Below are 16,931 nucleotides of genomic sequence, written 5' to 3' on the forward strand. Positions count from 1 at the left end.
CTTCTGGAAATTTGGAGGACCATGATGATATCACCCTGATTTCATCAACTCTACCACACTGGCATCAAGCTATTTATGGTACTTCCCATTCTACAGGGAAAATAACGGTAATATTTGTAAATAATTATATTTAAGTCTTCTGAAGAGTTCTTATTTTTACTATTTCACAACAGCTCTATGAGGTAGGAAGAGCTTGCATTTCTAGTTCAGCATACTCAGTGAGTCTAAATAACTCCATCAATAGTTTACCACAAACAAGGGCTCCTGCACTGTGGGACTCTGTTTCTTTATTTGAGTGATTGATGTTTATATCACAGTAGACATCCTAGTTACTGGGATCCATTGCTATTTGGGGATCTTAGTGCATGTGTATTGTGATTCAACAGGTCTTTCATAGGATTAAATAGTCTGCATATCTAACAAGCTTCAGGATATTATAAGTGCTACAGATAACAGACCATGCTTGGAGTAGATAGGGTTGAATTAGTTCATTTCCCTGCTTCTTATTATGATGACATCTTTGTTGACCAAGTTAAGTAATGTTTCATAATTACACAGTATTAATATTTTTGGTTTCATTGAAGTCTGAGAATCTTATTCATCTCTGAGCTCATCTGGGTATTAAGATGTTTATGGCAAAGAATTAATAAGAACAAATTAAAGCACACCATTTTTTCTAGTCTTTTTTCTATTCATTTTAGCCAAGAAATTAGTTTGAGTCTACTATATATTTGCAACTTTGTTTATAAGTCAAAACAAAGAGTCCTGGCTTTGAGGATGTGGAAATGGTAGTAAGAATAAAAATGGGAAGGAGTAAGTCAGGATGGTTTTGAAATGGCTAATAGACAAGAAGCATAATGTTGTTCCTTGCTTAGAGAAAAAAAACAAAACAAAACAAAAAAAAAGCTGAGGGCATTAAGTTGGCCCTAGACATCCACATACAGAAGAGGAAATTCAGTGCCACTACACCTCAGAATGAGATGCATGAGACCTTAGGTTATGGCATCCATGCACAGCACAGTAAGAGTCATGGCAACAGCTGTAACATTGGCTTCAGTTGAGTACACACATCTATGACACTTTGCAATGTTCGGCTCTCAGGCTGTCCCCAGTCTGTCTTTATACAGCAGCAATAAGGAGCCTTGGGATTCTTTAAAAGGACAAACCACAGGTCACTGAGTATCAGGTAGATGCCCTGGTGAAGAAACCTCCCAGGACTCCTCAGGGTAGAGTGCATAACAGCAGCAGCTGAAATGTGAGTGTCTGTCTCTTCTACAGAGTCAGTCAAGTGGGAATCTTTAGTTCAGTCAATTACATATCCAGTAATAAGCATCCTGCATCCAGTGGTGCGATTCTGCAGGTTGATAAGTTAGCTCCTAACTATAAATATATCTTGGTATAGGAAAATATGACCATGTAAAGTCCTTCAAACAGTCTGATTGTGCCTTGCATGTTTATGGCCTTTTTCTGTTTAAAGTGATTGATACATCTTATCTCTGGTCTCCAAATGACAACTTTTCTTTTAATCTTCTTCTTTTTGCATCTAAATACCAACCATCACCAACTCTAATCACTAAATAGGAATTCTCAATTTATTACTCTAACCATTTCATGAGATTTTTTTTAAAACATGCTCTTGCATTAAAACCCATTAACAATCACTCATGTTGTGTAAGTTCCCTTGCCAGAATGAGAAAACTGAAGGTTCATGAAAGAAAGCACATTGTTCTCAGTAACACACATAACAAGAATCAGGACTTCCCAAAACATTGGATCCGACTTATTCTGCTCCAATATGTAGAGGAATTAGCTGCTTCTTTGTGCTATACAATTTCTATAAACCCTGAAATTCTGATAGTATTTCTCACCAGGAAGCTAAATGAGTATTTATTTGAATCTTAGTTGCTTTCTTCTCCACTGAGCAGAATTAAATATTAATAACATTAGAGACTATATCCCATCTACTACTCTGCTCTCTGATAGTTTGCTTACAGACACCCCTCATATATAATATGACACCATATACTAATTTGTAGCTGCAAATTATTTAAACCTGACAAATCAACATCTGCCTTCCTAACCATGCACATAACAATATCGACAATACAGGAGTAATTCCAATCTACCCTTAAACTTAATACATTGTAGTAAATATGGTGGTTGCAATAGACATGGGAAGATTGCAGAAAGAGCCATTGTTGAACTATTTAAAGCTTTGATCCACATTGTGGACTGCTACCATCTTCATAAGAAACACAGAAATTGTGCTAGATTTGTACATCTATTTTTCATTGCTAAGTTTCTTAATTAGTAAAAAGAAAACTAGCTTTAAACTAAGCAGCATATAGGGTGATAATGGTAATGACAATATCAGGAGTCTTTGGGATGTGCTCCCTGTAGAGAAGGCAAAATGTTGATGATAATGCTAACTCAGATACAAGACACCCTAAGCACTGTGATCTTGTAGAAGGAAAGAAACAATGGAATTACAGGTTTGTGGTCTTAAGATTGGTAATAATCAATACATAGAAGATCAATTTGTTTCACAGTAATATACCAGGAAAACCTTTGAAAGAGAAGAAAGGTCACAAAGGATGATGCAGATATAAACTTGTCTGTTGCCTCTATTGTGTCTCAGCACACTGCCTTACAAAGGCTTGTGAAATGTTCCAACCACTATTTTATAATGACTCAACAGAAATGCTGGATGCTATTACAGAGACAATGTTCTCTATGCTTATGCTTGCTGGTACCACTTGCAAAATCAGAGAGCTATTTTGTGAAGGGATGTGATATTTGAGATGTTTCTGTTCACCAACCAGCTTTTACTATTTGCAATAATGTATGGAATCCCTCAGTATGTGTGCATATGCATATAAAGAGCAATAAATTTGACTAGGATTGTATAATAATCTTACTTCATATGTGCTCATAGTTGGGCTAACATACCAGTTGAAAACTCAGATTTCAGAAATTATTATACTGATATATTTTATAGTAAAGAGTAAAAAAAGAGCCCTGGTAAGCACAATGAAATTATTAGTAATTTAAAATAATAATTAAAACATATACATTGAGGAGTGCTCTGACCCAGGGACTCAGGTGAGATCACCATTTTCTCTCTGGTGATTTTCTAAGGCAGGACCAGCCAGGAGGTACAGACCTCAGAAGTGGCATGGCAGCTGTGACAGGATCATTTATATCTCCATTTACACCTAGAGGGGACAGGAGATCCACAGCCCTCTCTGCCCCTTCCCTGCAAGTAGAGAGCTTGTCTCCAGAGCTTGCTCTGACCCAGGGACTCAGGTGAGATCTCCTTTCTACCTTCATCTACACCTAGGAGAGACAGCAGATCCATAGTCCTCTCTGCACCTTTCCTGCAAGTAGAGAGCCTGTCTACAGGGTGTGCTCTGATTCCAGAACTCAGGAGGGATGGCTGATCCATAGCCCTCTGCACAAAAGACTTACCAACAGAGAGCTGATTTCCCAGAAGGGCTGACACAGGCTTACAGACCCACAGGAGGAACAAGCTCCAGCAGAGTCAGGAAGAACATCTAACACCAGAGATCAACAGATGGCAAAAGGCAAACAAAAGGATCTTACCAACAGAAACCAAGACTACTTGGCTTCATCAGAACCTAGTACTCCTACCACAGCAAGTCTTGCATATCCCAAAACACTGGAAAAGCAGGATTTGGATCTAAAATCATTTCTCACGATGGTGATAGAGGAATTTAAGAAGGATATAAATAACTCTCTTAAATACATACAGGAGAACACAGGTAACCAGGTACAAACCATTAAAGAGGAAACACAAAAAACCCCTTAAAGAATTACAGGAAAGCACAACCAAACAGGTGAAGAAACTTAACAAAACCATCCAGGACCTAATAATGGAAATAAAAAACAGTTAAGAAATCACAAAGAGAGACAACTCTGGAGATAGAAATCCTAGGAAAGAAGTCAGGAACCATAGATGCAAGCATCACCAACAGAATACAAGAGATAGAAGAGAGAATCTCAGGTGCAAAAGACATCATAGAAAACATTGACATAACAGTCAAAGAAAACAAAAAATGCAAAACGTTCCTAAATAAAAACATCCAGGAAATCCAGAACACAATAAGAAAATCAAATCTAAGGATAATAGGTATAGAAAAGAGTAAAGACTTCCAAATTAAAAGGTCAGTAAATGTCTTCAACAACATTATAGAAGAAAACTTCCGAATCTAAAGAAAGAGATGCCCATGTATGTACAAGAAGCCTATAGAACTTCAAATAGACTGGACCAGAAAAGAAATTCCTCCTACCACATAATAGTCAAAACACCAAATGCACAAAACAAAGAAAGAATATTAAAAGCAGTGAGGGGGAAAAGTTCAAGTAATATATAAAGGCAGACCTATCAGTATTACACTATACTTCTTGCCAGAGACTATGAAAGCCAGAAGATCCTGGGTTGATGTCATACAGACCCTAAAAGAACACAAATGCCAGCCCAGGCTACTATACCCAGCAAAACTCTCAATTACCATAGATGGAGAAACCAAAGTATTCCATCACAAAACCAAATTTATACAGTATATTTCCATAAATCCAGGCCTTCAAAGCATAATAAATGGAAAACTCTAACACAAGGAGGGAAACTACATCCTAGAAAAAGCAAGAAAGTAATCTTCCAACAAAACTAAAAGAAGATAGCCACATGAACAGAATTCCAAGTCTAACAACAAAAATAACAGGAAACAACAATTACTTTTCCTTAATATCTATTAATATCAATGGACTCAATTCCCCAATAAAAAGACATAGACTATCAGACTGGGTACTTAAACAGGTACCAACATTTTTTTTGCATACAGGAAACACACCTCAGTGACAAAGACGGACACTACCTCAGAATAAAAGGCTATAAAACAATTTTCCAAGCCAATGGTCCCAAGAAAAAAGCTGGAGTAGCTATTCTAATATTGAATAAAATTAGCTTTCAACTGAAAGTGATCAAAAAAGATGAGGAGGGACACTTCATACTCATGAAAGGTATGATCTACCAAGATGAACTCTCAATTCTGAACCTCTATGCTCCAAATGGAAGGGCATCTACATTCATACAAGAAACTACTAAAACTCAAAGCACACATTGCACCATACACAATAATAGTGGGAGATTTCAACACCCTACTCTCTGCAATGGATATATCCTGGAAACAGAAACTAAACAAGGACACAGTGAGACTAACAGAAGTTATGAAACAGATGGATTTAACAGATATCTATAGAACTTGTTATCCTAAAGCAAAAGGATATACCTTCTAAGCACCTCATGGTACCTTCTCCAAAATTGACCATATAATTGGTCACAAATCAGGACTCAACAGATACAAGAAGATTGAAATAATTCCTTGTATCCTATCAGATCACCATGCACTAAGGCTGCTCCTCAATAACAACATAAACAATAGAAAGCCCACATACACGTGGAAGCTCAACAACACTCTATTCAATGATAACTTGGTCAAGGAAGAAATAAAGAAAGAAATTAGACTTTTTAGAGTTTAATGAATATGAAGCCACAACATACCCAAACTTATGGGACACACTGAAAGCAGTCCTAAGAGGAATACTCATATCTTTAAGTGCCTCCAAAAAGAAACTGGAGAGAGCATACACCAGGAATTTGATAGCACATCTGAAAGCTCCAAAACAAAAAGAAGCAAATTTACCCAAGAGGAGTCGACGGCAGGACATAATCAAACTCAGGGCTGAAATCAACCAAATGGAAACAAAAAGAACTATACAAAGAATCAACCAAACCAGGAGCTGGTTCTTTGAGAAAATCAACAAAATAGATAAGCCCTTAGCCAGACTAACTAGAGGGCACAGAGATAGTATCCTAATTAACAAGATCAGAAATGAAAAGGGAGACATAACAACAGACACTGAGGAAATCCAAAAAATCATGAGATCCAACTACAAAAGCCTATACTCAACAAAACTGGAAAAACTGGATGAAATGGACAATTTTCTAGACAGATACCAGGTACCAAAGTTAAATCAATATCAGATAAATGATCTAAACAGGCCCATATCTGCTAATGAGATAGAAACAGGCATTAATTGTCTCCCAACCAAAAAAAAACCAGGGCCAGATGGGTTTAGGACAGAGTTTCATCATGCTTCAAAGAAAAACTAATATCAATACTCCTCAAACTATTCCACAAAATAGAAACAGAAGGTACTCTACCCAATTCGTTCGATGAAGCCACAATTATTCTGATACCTAAACCACACAAAAACCTAACAAAGAAAGAACATTTCAGACCAATTTCCCTTATGAATATCGATGCAAAAATACTCAATAAAATTTTTGCAAACTGAATCCAAGAACACATTAAAACGATCATCCATCAAAATCAAGTAGGCTTCATCCTAGGGATGCAGGGATGGTTCAATGTACAGAAATCCATCAACGTAATTCACTACATAAACAAACTCAAAGGAAAAAAACCATGTGATCATCTCATTAGATGCTGAGAAAGCATTTGACAAAAATACAGCATCCCTTCATGTTAAAACTCTTGGAAAGATCAAGAATTCAAGGCCCATACTTAAACATAGTAAAAGCAATAAACCATCAGCCAACATCACACTAAAGAGAGACAAACGAAGCAATCCCACTAAAATCAGGGACTAGACAAGGCTGTCCATTCTCTCCCTGCCTATTCAATATTGTACTTGAAGTCCTAGCTAGAGCAATTAGACAATAAAAGGAGATCAAAAGGACAGAAATTGGAAAGGAAAAAGTCAAATTATCACTATTGGCTGATGATATGATAGTATACTTAAGTGACCCCAAAAATTACACCAGAGAGCTCCTAAACCTGATAAACAACTTCAGTAAAGTAGCTGGATATAAAATTAACTCAAGCAAATTTGTGGCCTTCCTCTACACAAAGGATAAACATGCTGAGAAAGAAATTAGGAAAACAACACTCTTCACAATAGTCACAATAATATAAAATACTTTGTGTGACTCTATCTAAGCAAGTGAAAGATCTGTATGAGAAGAGCTTCAAGTCTCTGAAGAAGGAAAATGAAGAAGATCTCAGAAGATGGAAAGATCTCCCATGCTTATGGATTGGCAGGATTAATATAGTAAAAAATGACCATCTTGCTAAAAGCAATCTACAGATTTAATGCAATCCCCATCGAAATTCCAACTCAATTCTTCACAGACTTAGAATGAGCAATTTGCAAATTCATCTGGAATAACAAAAAACCTAGGATAGTGAAAACTTTTCTTAACAATAAAAGAACCTCTGGTGGAATCACCATCCTGGACCTTAAGCTGTACTATAGAGCAATTGTGATAAAAACTGCATGGTATTGGTACAGTGACAGGCAGGTAGATCAATGGAATAGAACTGAAGACCCAGAAATGAACCCACAAACCTAAAGTCAATTGATCTTTGACAAAAGAACTTAAACAATTCAGTGGAAAAAAAAAAAGACAGCATTTTCAACAAATGGTGCTGGCTCACAGGTAGTTAGAATGTAGAAGAATGCAAATCTAACCATTCCTATCTCCTTGTACAAAGTTCAAGTCCAAGTGGATCAAAGACTTACACATAAAACCAGATACACTGAAACTAATAGAAAAGAAAGTGGGGAAGAGCCTCGATCACATAGGCACAGGGGAAATTTTCCTGAACAGAACACCAATAGCTCATGCTCTATGATCAAGAACTGACAAATGGGACCTCATAAAATTACAAGCTTCTATAAGGCAAAGGACACTGTTAATAGGATCAAATGGCAATGAACAGACTGGGAAAAGATCTTTACCAATCTTATATCTGATAGAGGGCTAATATCAAATATATACAAAAAAACTCAAGAAGTTAGACTTCAGAGAATCAAATAATCCTATAAAAATGGGGTACGGAACTAAACAAAAAATTCTCAACTGAGAAATATTGAATGGCTGAGAAGCACCTCAAGGAATGTTCAACATCCTTAGTCATTAGGGAAATGCAAATTAAAACAACCCTGGGATTCCATCTCACACCAGTCAAAATGGCTAAGATCAAAAACTCAGGTGACATCAGATGCTGGAAAGGTTGTGGAGAAAGAGGAACACTCCTTCATTGCTTGTAGAATTGCAAGCTGGTACAACTCTGGAAATCAGTTTGGTGGTCTCTCAGGAAATTGGACATAATACTGACAGAGGACCCAGCTATACCACTCCTGGGCATATACCCAGAAGATGCTCCAACATGTAATAAGGACACATGCTCCACTATGTTCATAGCAGCCTTATTTATAATATCCAGGAACTGGAAAAAAAAACCGATGTCCCTCAACAGAGGAATGGATACAGAAAATGTGGCACATCTACACAATGGAGTATTATTCAGCTATTAAAAACATGAATTTATGAAATTCTTAAGGAAATGGATGGATCTGGAGAATATCATCCTGAGTGATATTCACCCAATCACAAAAGAACACACATGGCATGCACTCTCTGATAAGTGAATATTAGCCCAGAAGCTCTGAATTCCCAAAATACAACCCACAAACCACAAGAAACTCAAGAAGATGGAAAACCAAAGTGTGGATGCCTTCATTCCTTCTTAGAAGGGGGAACAAAACAGACATCTAAGGAGTTGCAGAGACAAACTATGGAGCAGAGACTGATAGAAGGACAATCCAGTGACTGCTCCACCTGGGATGCCTTTCCAGATTCAGTCATCAAATCAAGACACTATTGTGGATGTCAGCAAGTGCTGGCTGACAGGAGCCTGATATAGCTGCCTCCTGAGAGGCTCTGACAGTGCCCGACGAATACAGAAGTAGAGACTCACAATTATCCATTGGACTGAGCATAGGGTTCCCAATCAAGGAGCTAGAGAAAAGACCCAAGGAGCTGAAGGATTTGCAGCCCCTTAGGACAAACAACAATATGAACTATCTAGTAACCTCAGAGCTCCCAGGGACTAAACCACCAATCAAAGAGTACACATGGTGGTACTCATGGCTCCTGCAGCATATATATAGCAGAGGATTTCCCAGTTGCTCCTCAATGGGAGGAGAGGCCCTTGACCCTGTGAAGGTTTATACCCCAGTGTAGGGGAATGCCAGGGCCAGTAAGTGGAAGAGGGTGGGTTGGTGAGGAGGGGGAGAAGGGAGGGAACAGGTTTTTTTTTTATTTTTGTTTTTGCTTTTGCTTTTTTATTTTATTTTATTTTATTTATTTATTTATTTATTTATTTATTTATTTTGGAGAGGAACTTGGAAAGGAGATATCATATGATATGTAAATATAGAAAATATCTAATATAAAAAAGGAAAAAAAGGGAAAAAACATGTATTGAGGCTAAAGGAATTGCTCAGCAGTTAAGAGCACTTTCTGTTCCTATCAACAACCCAGGTTAGGTTCCCAGGACCCACATGGCTGCTCAAAGCTATCTGTAATTCCAGTTCCGGTGATTTCAAATGACTTCTTCTGGTATCCATAGGTACAAGGCATGCATGTGATATATGTATTCACATGTAGACAAATACTCATATTCATAAAACAAAAACAAATAAATCTTAAAACATATGCATTATCTAGGAGAGTAAAAAATGTTTAGTTCCTTATTCATTTTACAAGAATTGGGAGGGGAAAAAAGAACCAAGCAAAAATGTATTTAAGAAGAATGTCTTATTCTTCAGGTACCTTAGCTGACCATAGGTACCTGAATTTCAACAGAAAACTAATGCAAAACTCATTATAAGTGTAATGGATTACAACATTGAGTCAATGTGTTACTAGATCCTTGACATCCATCCTACTAATTCTGAGTTGGTTAGAAGTAAAAGTCAGAAGGTTCTACACTAGAAGATGCTTTATGCTGTCTGCTTTAGTAAACGTTCAGTGTATGAACCAGCAGGGAGAAGAGTGAGAAGGCTCTGGCATTCCCTCTGGTACTGCAACAAATCTCTTAGCAACATGGAAAAACTCCTCTCTAAGGAACTGTGCCAGGTGATCTAGGTTTATAGCTCAGAATTCAGACATGTAGCTCACAACTGGGTCACACACAAGACAAGGGAAAATGACATTTCCAATAACTGGATATTCCCTTTCAAATGTGTTGCCCAGATTTAGTAAAACAAAAAATAATTTCTTAACATTTCTAACCACATAAAGAGTATGTCCAATTGAATAACAATGTGGTTCTCAAAAGATCTAATTCCTAGTGATTAGATATGTGGTTTTCTTCAGAGGATGCATCTGTCTACAGTGCTCTTTTTTTTTTTTATTTGGGTAAAATATTGTTTATTTTCTTTTTTTTTCTTTTAGATATTTTCTTTATTTACAAGTAAATTTCTCCATTCTCACTTTCCCCTCCAAAAAACAAAGAAACAAACAAAAACAACAAAAACAAACCCCTGTTGCCTCCCACTTCCCCAGCTCTTTTAGAGTGTATAGGCTCAGATAAATGCTGATATCATCCTGTGTTATTCTTTGTTAGCTTTTGAATGGCAGGTGATCAGGAGAAGAGAGTGAAGGATTCTGGAAAGCTTAAGGAAAGAGGCTTTCTTCATTTCACCATTTGTTTTGAGAAATTTGTCCTGACATTCCACTTGAATAGAAGAGTGATGGCACTGGATTCTACTGTAACATTTCTATCACATCCCTCTATAAAAGTAATACCTTATGACAAGGTGAGCTTCAATTTTAATTCATGTGTTGAAATGAGCACACACTTGATGGAATGCTTGAGTATTAGAATTCTGTTGGATATTCAAGTGAGGTTTGCATTTCTCTACTGATTCCACTAGGTGTCACACCATTTGGAAGTCTGCCTGTATTCTTCCACCTCCAATCATTTCAAATAATGCTACCATGCTTTGAATAAATAAATCTTTATTGCACCCTACAAATTCTAGAGATTTCTCAAATTATTAATTCTTCAAACCAAAAATTACTTTTATTTTGAGATTTTTTTTGAAGTATTGGAAAACAACCATAAGTTTTAGTCACACCAGGCTCTTTTATGAAGCTATATTCATGGTACTGAAAATGGATCTTCTTAAATATTCATAGAAGAGTAATAATGAATCCCATGTCTCAAGCTACCTGTTCAACAATTTTTTTAAATTTGTAGACTCAATTTTTTTAAGTATTAAATGAGACATTTTAAAGTATTAAATGTAAATGTTTTAATTTCTAAGAGCTAAAAAGAAGTAAACATCTTATTTATAATGTTCAAATCATGTACCCTAAATTCTTTCATTATAAAACCATACCATTTATTAAAAAAATATAGTTGTTATCTTTCTTGGGAACACCCAACACCAATTTGTTAGCAGATGGATTATCCTTTTAAAATTATTTTTAAAGGTCCTGCTTGTCTGTTGTCTATTGGAGGTCTGCTCTTTTCTGAAGAGAAAATGAAAGGAGAATAGATCTGGGGAAGAGGGGGTATGGGGGAAAAAGAGGAGGAGTGGTGGGAGGGAAATGGTGGTTTGGAAGTATAGTTTGAGAGAAGAATCTATTTTCAATAAAATACTTGAATACTTTAAAATATTGATATGTCTTTTAATATGGTTGTTTGAATCCCCAAGGCTCATATATTTGAATACTTGGTACTCAGCTGGAGGAACTGTTTGGGAAGGATTAGAAGGCGTGGCCTTGCTGGAAGAGGCATGTTACTAGGGGTGGGCTTTGAGGTTTCAAAAGCCCATGCCATTCCCAGGTTAGCCCTTCCTGCCCTAGCTCTGCCTCCTGGTTGTTGCCTCAATTTGTGAGCTCTAAGCTATTGCTTCTTCACCATCTCTGCTTGTCTGCTGCTACCATGCCCCTTGTCATGATGGATTTGAACTCTAACCTTGTAAACCTTTAAGTCCTCAGTAAACTCTTTCTTATACGCATTGCCTTGATCACGGTATCTGCAGCAGCAGAAAGGTAACTAAGACTCAAAAACACTACAAAGTCCTAACAGCAAACCACTGAATCCATTCATCCTAATTTAAAGTTTGTATCACTTATTCAGAGACAGGTTGTGTTAAAATTTATTCCAATGTAATATTTACTATTTTTTGTCCTTGTACTTTACGATAATTTATTAGAAATATAAAATAGCACAAGATAATCATAAAATGGCATTGGATACAATGGCATAAATAACTCGAATAGTAAGAACACTGTATGAGTCTAAAAGATTTCAGATGCCTGTATTGTATCATGTGAGCATATTTAAACTTATAGGCAATATATAAACATTTAATGCCCATATTTTATGTGCAACAAATGTCTACAAATCTGTAAAATGCAGCTTATATCCTTCCTGATTCAGGTTACAGCTGCACATCCTTCTCCCATAACCTTCTAGCCCAAAGGGGATAGGTGATACCTGCTTCATTTATGCTTCAAAAATGTTTTGAAAATTTCAGTCACCTTTATTTAAAGTGAAAAGTGAATGCACTACATACTCATGCTTTTTTGCTCTCTCAATTAAGCAAACAAGGCCACATACTGCATTGTGTCTGTCTCCATCTTGTGGTGATAAGTCATATTGCTATATTAATAATGTTAAGATTGTGCATGAGAACTTGAACATCTTTGAAAATGGATGGGTTTGTCTGTCTTGGAGTTTTACTTCAAGATACAAGAAATGAAGACTTTAAAATTACAGGAATATAGACACTTCGCCACATATCTTTATCAAAATTTCTAGACTACTTATAAATCTCTTTTCTAGTATTAGCTTTGCATGTGTGTTGAAACTAATATGCTAATGTAGTATTTATATGGTACACATATATACACACATATATGCACACATATATATACATTTATTCATTTATATAAGTAAATACATAAATATATATTTATATATACATATATATTTATATATACATATATATATTTATATATATATTAGCATGGGTATTTTAAATAAATAGTAGTCCCTGCACACTAATGTTTGTAAGCTATTTCTACAAACTGTATATACTATATTTGTAAAATTAGCTTGAACCTGTATAACAGATTCTAAGATTAAAAATGAGGGAAACTATTTATTTCCTTCTGAAGTTTCTATTTCTCATTTCCTTTCTTACCAAAATAGTAAAACATTTGGAAATATGCTTTAATTCAAATAAAAAGGAAAAACATATTCAAAAATTACTGAATCTGTAAGAGAAGAATAATTAAATGTGAGTTTTGAAAAGTAGCTGTATCATAAAAGATAATCAAATCTTTTTTGGATTGATCTCTACAGTGATTCTTTTTTCCTTGTTTCAAATTGTTCGTTGTAATCATGTATGGGTTAAGATAGCAAACAGGAATGTAAAAACAAGTTGATTTCAGAATAGTCTAAAAGCTAATTGAGCTCACTTCTATGCCAGCAATAACTTTGCGATTAAACTTTTGAACTTGCTAAGTCATTATGAATCATTGAATGCTCAATCACTTTTCTACAAAAGAAGACTTTATTCTCAATTTTAAAAAGTTTACACTGTACCTCCTCGTCCCTTCTCACCACTGGACTTAAAAATGGTGGGTATTTCTGGGATTTGCTACTTTGCTCTCTAGGAATTATAATCTTCTAAAATTTGCCTCGGTCAAAAGGAAAGATTGTCACAAAAAGCATTCATTCAAGATTGTACCTCTCCATGCATGTCTGAATAAGAGAACTCTGCCTATTTACATATTGAAACAAGTGGTGATTATCGAACCTGTGCAAAGTAGCATGTGCTTGGTTTGACTACTCAAATTAAGTTTTCCAATACTGATAAAATATAGGAATCACTTTTTAATTTCATATACTCTTCTACATAAGATAGGGTACTATGAACAGAAATTGTAAGTTTTACTAGTCTAGCAACACTCCTCTAACATCCCCAGTATTTACAAAGCACGACTACTTGATTTCCCCAGGATTCCATTATAAGGGACACATCCATTCAATTGGTCCATGGTTCAAAAGGGACAGGTCCAAGCCAGTATCTTTGAAAATGCATGTTTTGCACATTGTAGAGAACTGTGTGACATGTAGATCATTTATAATCTACCATTTGTATACCCATACTCATGTCTTTTTTACATATTCATTTTTGTGATTTTATATTTCTTATTAAGTATTTTTTAAGAAAACATAAATACAGACAATTTTATGCTTAGGGAAAACTGAGGTCATAACATTTCCAATGACTGCTACATCCAAAGGCAGATGCTTATTACAAACAACTACCTGCTAATTGTAGTTCTTGTTTTGAAACATGGCCACACTCCATTATCTTGCCTAGTTAGGCACTTACTCTATAGGCCCACACTGGCCTCAAACATGCAGCAGCTCTCCTACCTTACCCTCCTGGTACAGGGATGACAGATATCACTACTATAGCCTGCTCATTGTGTCTCAACTTTGGATACATCCACCCTAACAGCTCCCCACATTTTGTCACATATGTTAACTGACATAAGGCCTCAAGTCAATTTGAGATAGCATTTTGATTTTAGGATGAAATTTCGTAAAACATGAAAGACATAAAACAATGCTATTTATATGCATCTGGGGTAACTATTTCTTGTGAAACAGATTTTAGGCTTGGGTCTATAATTAACTATCTATTTTAAAGGATAGATTTTATTCCCTTAAAACGTTCTGCACAATAGAAAGGTCCAGAAGGAAACCAGAATTCATGATGGTGGGGATTGGGAAACTTCTCTGCTAACATTCCCGTCTCCAAGCTGCTTCACTGTTCAACTATCAAAAGCAGTGTGTGCCGATTCACAAGACATTCATTAGACTCCGGGCAGGATGATGTGACAGATACACACTTACCTTTTTCATTTCCATTTGCATAATTTGGAGGCTTGTTTTTGTCAATGCTGTTAAAGCTCTGACTTCTCCTGTTTAGATTGGAGGCTCCCTGAGCCTTGTTGCTGCTGCTTGCAGCTGGCACCCTAGAGGGCCCTGGAAGCCTGAAATAGCATGAGAAACATTACATCATTAGTGTAGACTTCAGAAGTTAAGGTGAAGGGATATGTGAGCAAGAAGCGGGGGTAGGGAACCCACAATACAGGATCAACTATGACGTACTCAACAGAAAATGATAATTTGAGTGACAAACAGCTGGACACAAAGTAAGAGACTGTGAGAAATATCTAGTAATGCTTTTCAATAAGAATGTCCTCAAAATAGGAAAAATAAAATAAAGTGGCCTTTAGCTATAAAAATACCCTTACTTAAATGAATATAAGTTTACATTGAAACCACCATAAAATTATATGACAAGGAAAAACCTTAAGATTTAACCTTATAGAATTTCTATCATATTACTTAGCTATATGCGGTTGCTTAAATTTTCTTTTCAGTGTCTGGAACATATTTTCAGCTAATGTAGTTTTTCCAAAGTCTTAAAAATTAACAGCAACAAACATTATTGAATAAAAGGCAAATAACAATTATTTTTTGACTAGCTGAGCAACTAAGTTACTTTAAAACTCGATGCCACAAGCAAAGTCAACATTATATATAGCTGGGCTGTTTCGCAAAAATCTCCCATTCTCTTATCAAAAAAAAGGGACTGAGATTTTTCACCTGTGGCCACCTCATCCCGTAGGACAAGAACAGGATGCTAGCCTCCAAGGAAGAAAATCACTGTTAGTAGAACACAGTTGAAATATACCTGAAATGAAGGCAGTTTCAAGACATTGTGTGCCTGCAGAACAAGTCATGTGAACATGCACCCCATTTGTATTATCAACAGAGTGGCTTGATGCTTGAAACCTGACACTATTTTATAATACCATTAAGTTTCAGTTTGCCTCAATTTACATTTTATTACGTATTTCTTTAAAATTTTATTTGTCAATTATTTCATGAACTATACCTATTTTTAGTTTACATTACTATTGTGTCAATCCACATGAAGTAAAATCTAGAGCTTTTGACATGTGTGAGATGAATACCAAAAGCATTGTGGGCATGTGCTGCCACCGTGTGAATGAGATTGTATACTGCACTGAAACTTATTGTTTGAACAGAAAGATAGATCAATCCAAAGCCTAAGAAATACAGCGCTGATCTTTTCACAGATGTTTTTAATGAAAATTTTAAAATAGTTTTTTTGTATGTGTTTTATGTCCAAATTCCCAATCTCTTTAACACAACAGATGTTTCAACATATCTCCACTATTCTACCTGACTTGAGAAAGCAAAGCCTTAAAACAAGAGTATCTTTTATAACAGTAGAACCACACAATGTAATGAGCTTCAGGAAAATACAAATAATAAATGGACTGATGTTACAGACAGTTAAGAGTTTCAATTTTTAATATACTTTAGAGTTTAAACACATATGGCTAATAACTAGTCTCTTCAGCTATTTTGCTAGTTAGGGATTGTGTCATACACAAGATTAGAATCTTTTCCAAATGGATCCAGCTCTTATTTTTTTTCTCAAATAGCTCAACAAGGGGTTGTAACAACAACATAATAAGCACAGACACTAGGAATTTACAGTACCAATGACTACTTTCCACAGAAAACAGTCAAGTAATTAATTGGGCCAAATGTCCCAATCCCAATAAATATGAGAGCAATTTCTGTAGACATAACCATAGACTTTGAAATTCATTCCAAACTCATGTGTAAACAGTTTGTCCTCAAACTTGCCCCGTTTGCAATGAAACTTGACCCACTTCTAGAAAGCAATTAAGATGCATTTTAATCTTTCCTGTGACCCAGGAAGCTAAGTGATCTTCAGTCCTCAGAAGAACAAATTAAAACAAATTAAAAAGATACATTTGCTATTCTCATTAGCCCAATTTGCCAGGCAGCCAGAGCCTCCAGATCATTCATCAAAGCAATAAAAAGGAAAATGAGATGAAGGGAGAGAGAGAGAGAGAGAGAGAGAGAGAGAGAGAGAGA

General features: G+C 35.9%; 1 protein-coding gene across 7 annotated transcripts in view; it reads right to left on the bottom strand.

The window, feature by feature from the left end:
- Nav3 (neuron navigator 3) overlaps positions 1-16,931 on the bottom strand; it is a 747,532-nt gene that overhangs the window by 182,039 nt on the left and 548,562 nt on the right. For all 7 annotated transcript variants that reach the window (XM_031349800.1, XM_031349802.1, XM_031349801.1 and 4 more), the window contains one exon: positions 14,841-14,980. In XM_031349800.1, the coding sequence (XP_031205660.1) occupies positions 14,841-14,980 (140 nt within the window). The remainder of the gene's footprint in view (positions 1-14,840; positions 14,981-16,931) is intronic.

The sequence above is a fragment of the Mastomys coucha genome, unplaced genomic scaffold, assembly GCF_008632895.1.
Source record: "Mastomys coucha isolate ucsf_1 unplaced genomic scaffold, UCSF_Mcou_1 pScaffold4, whole genome shotgun sequence".
NCBI classification, from domain to species: Eukaryota; Metazoa; Chordata; class Mammalia; order Rodentia; family Muridae; genus Mastomys; species Mastomys coucha.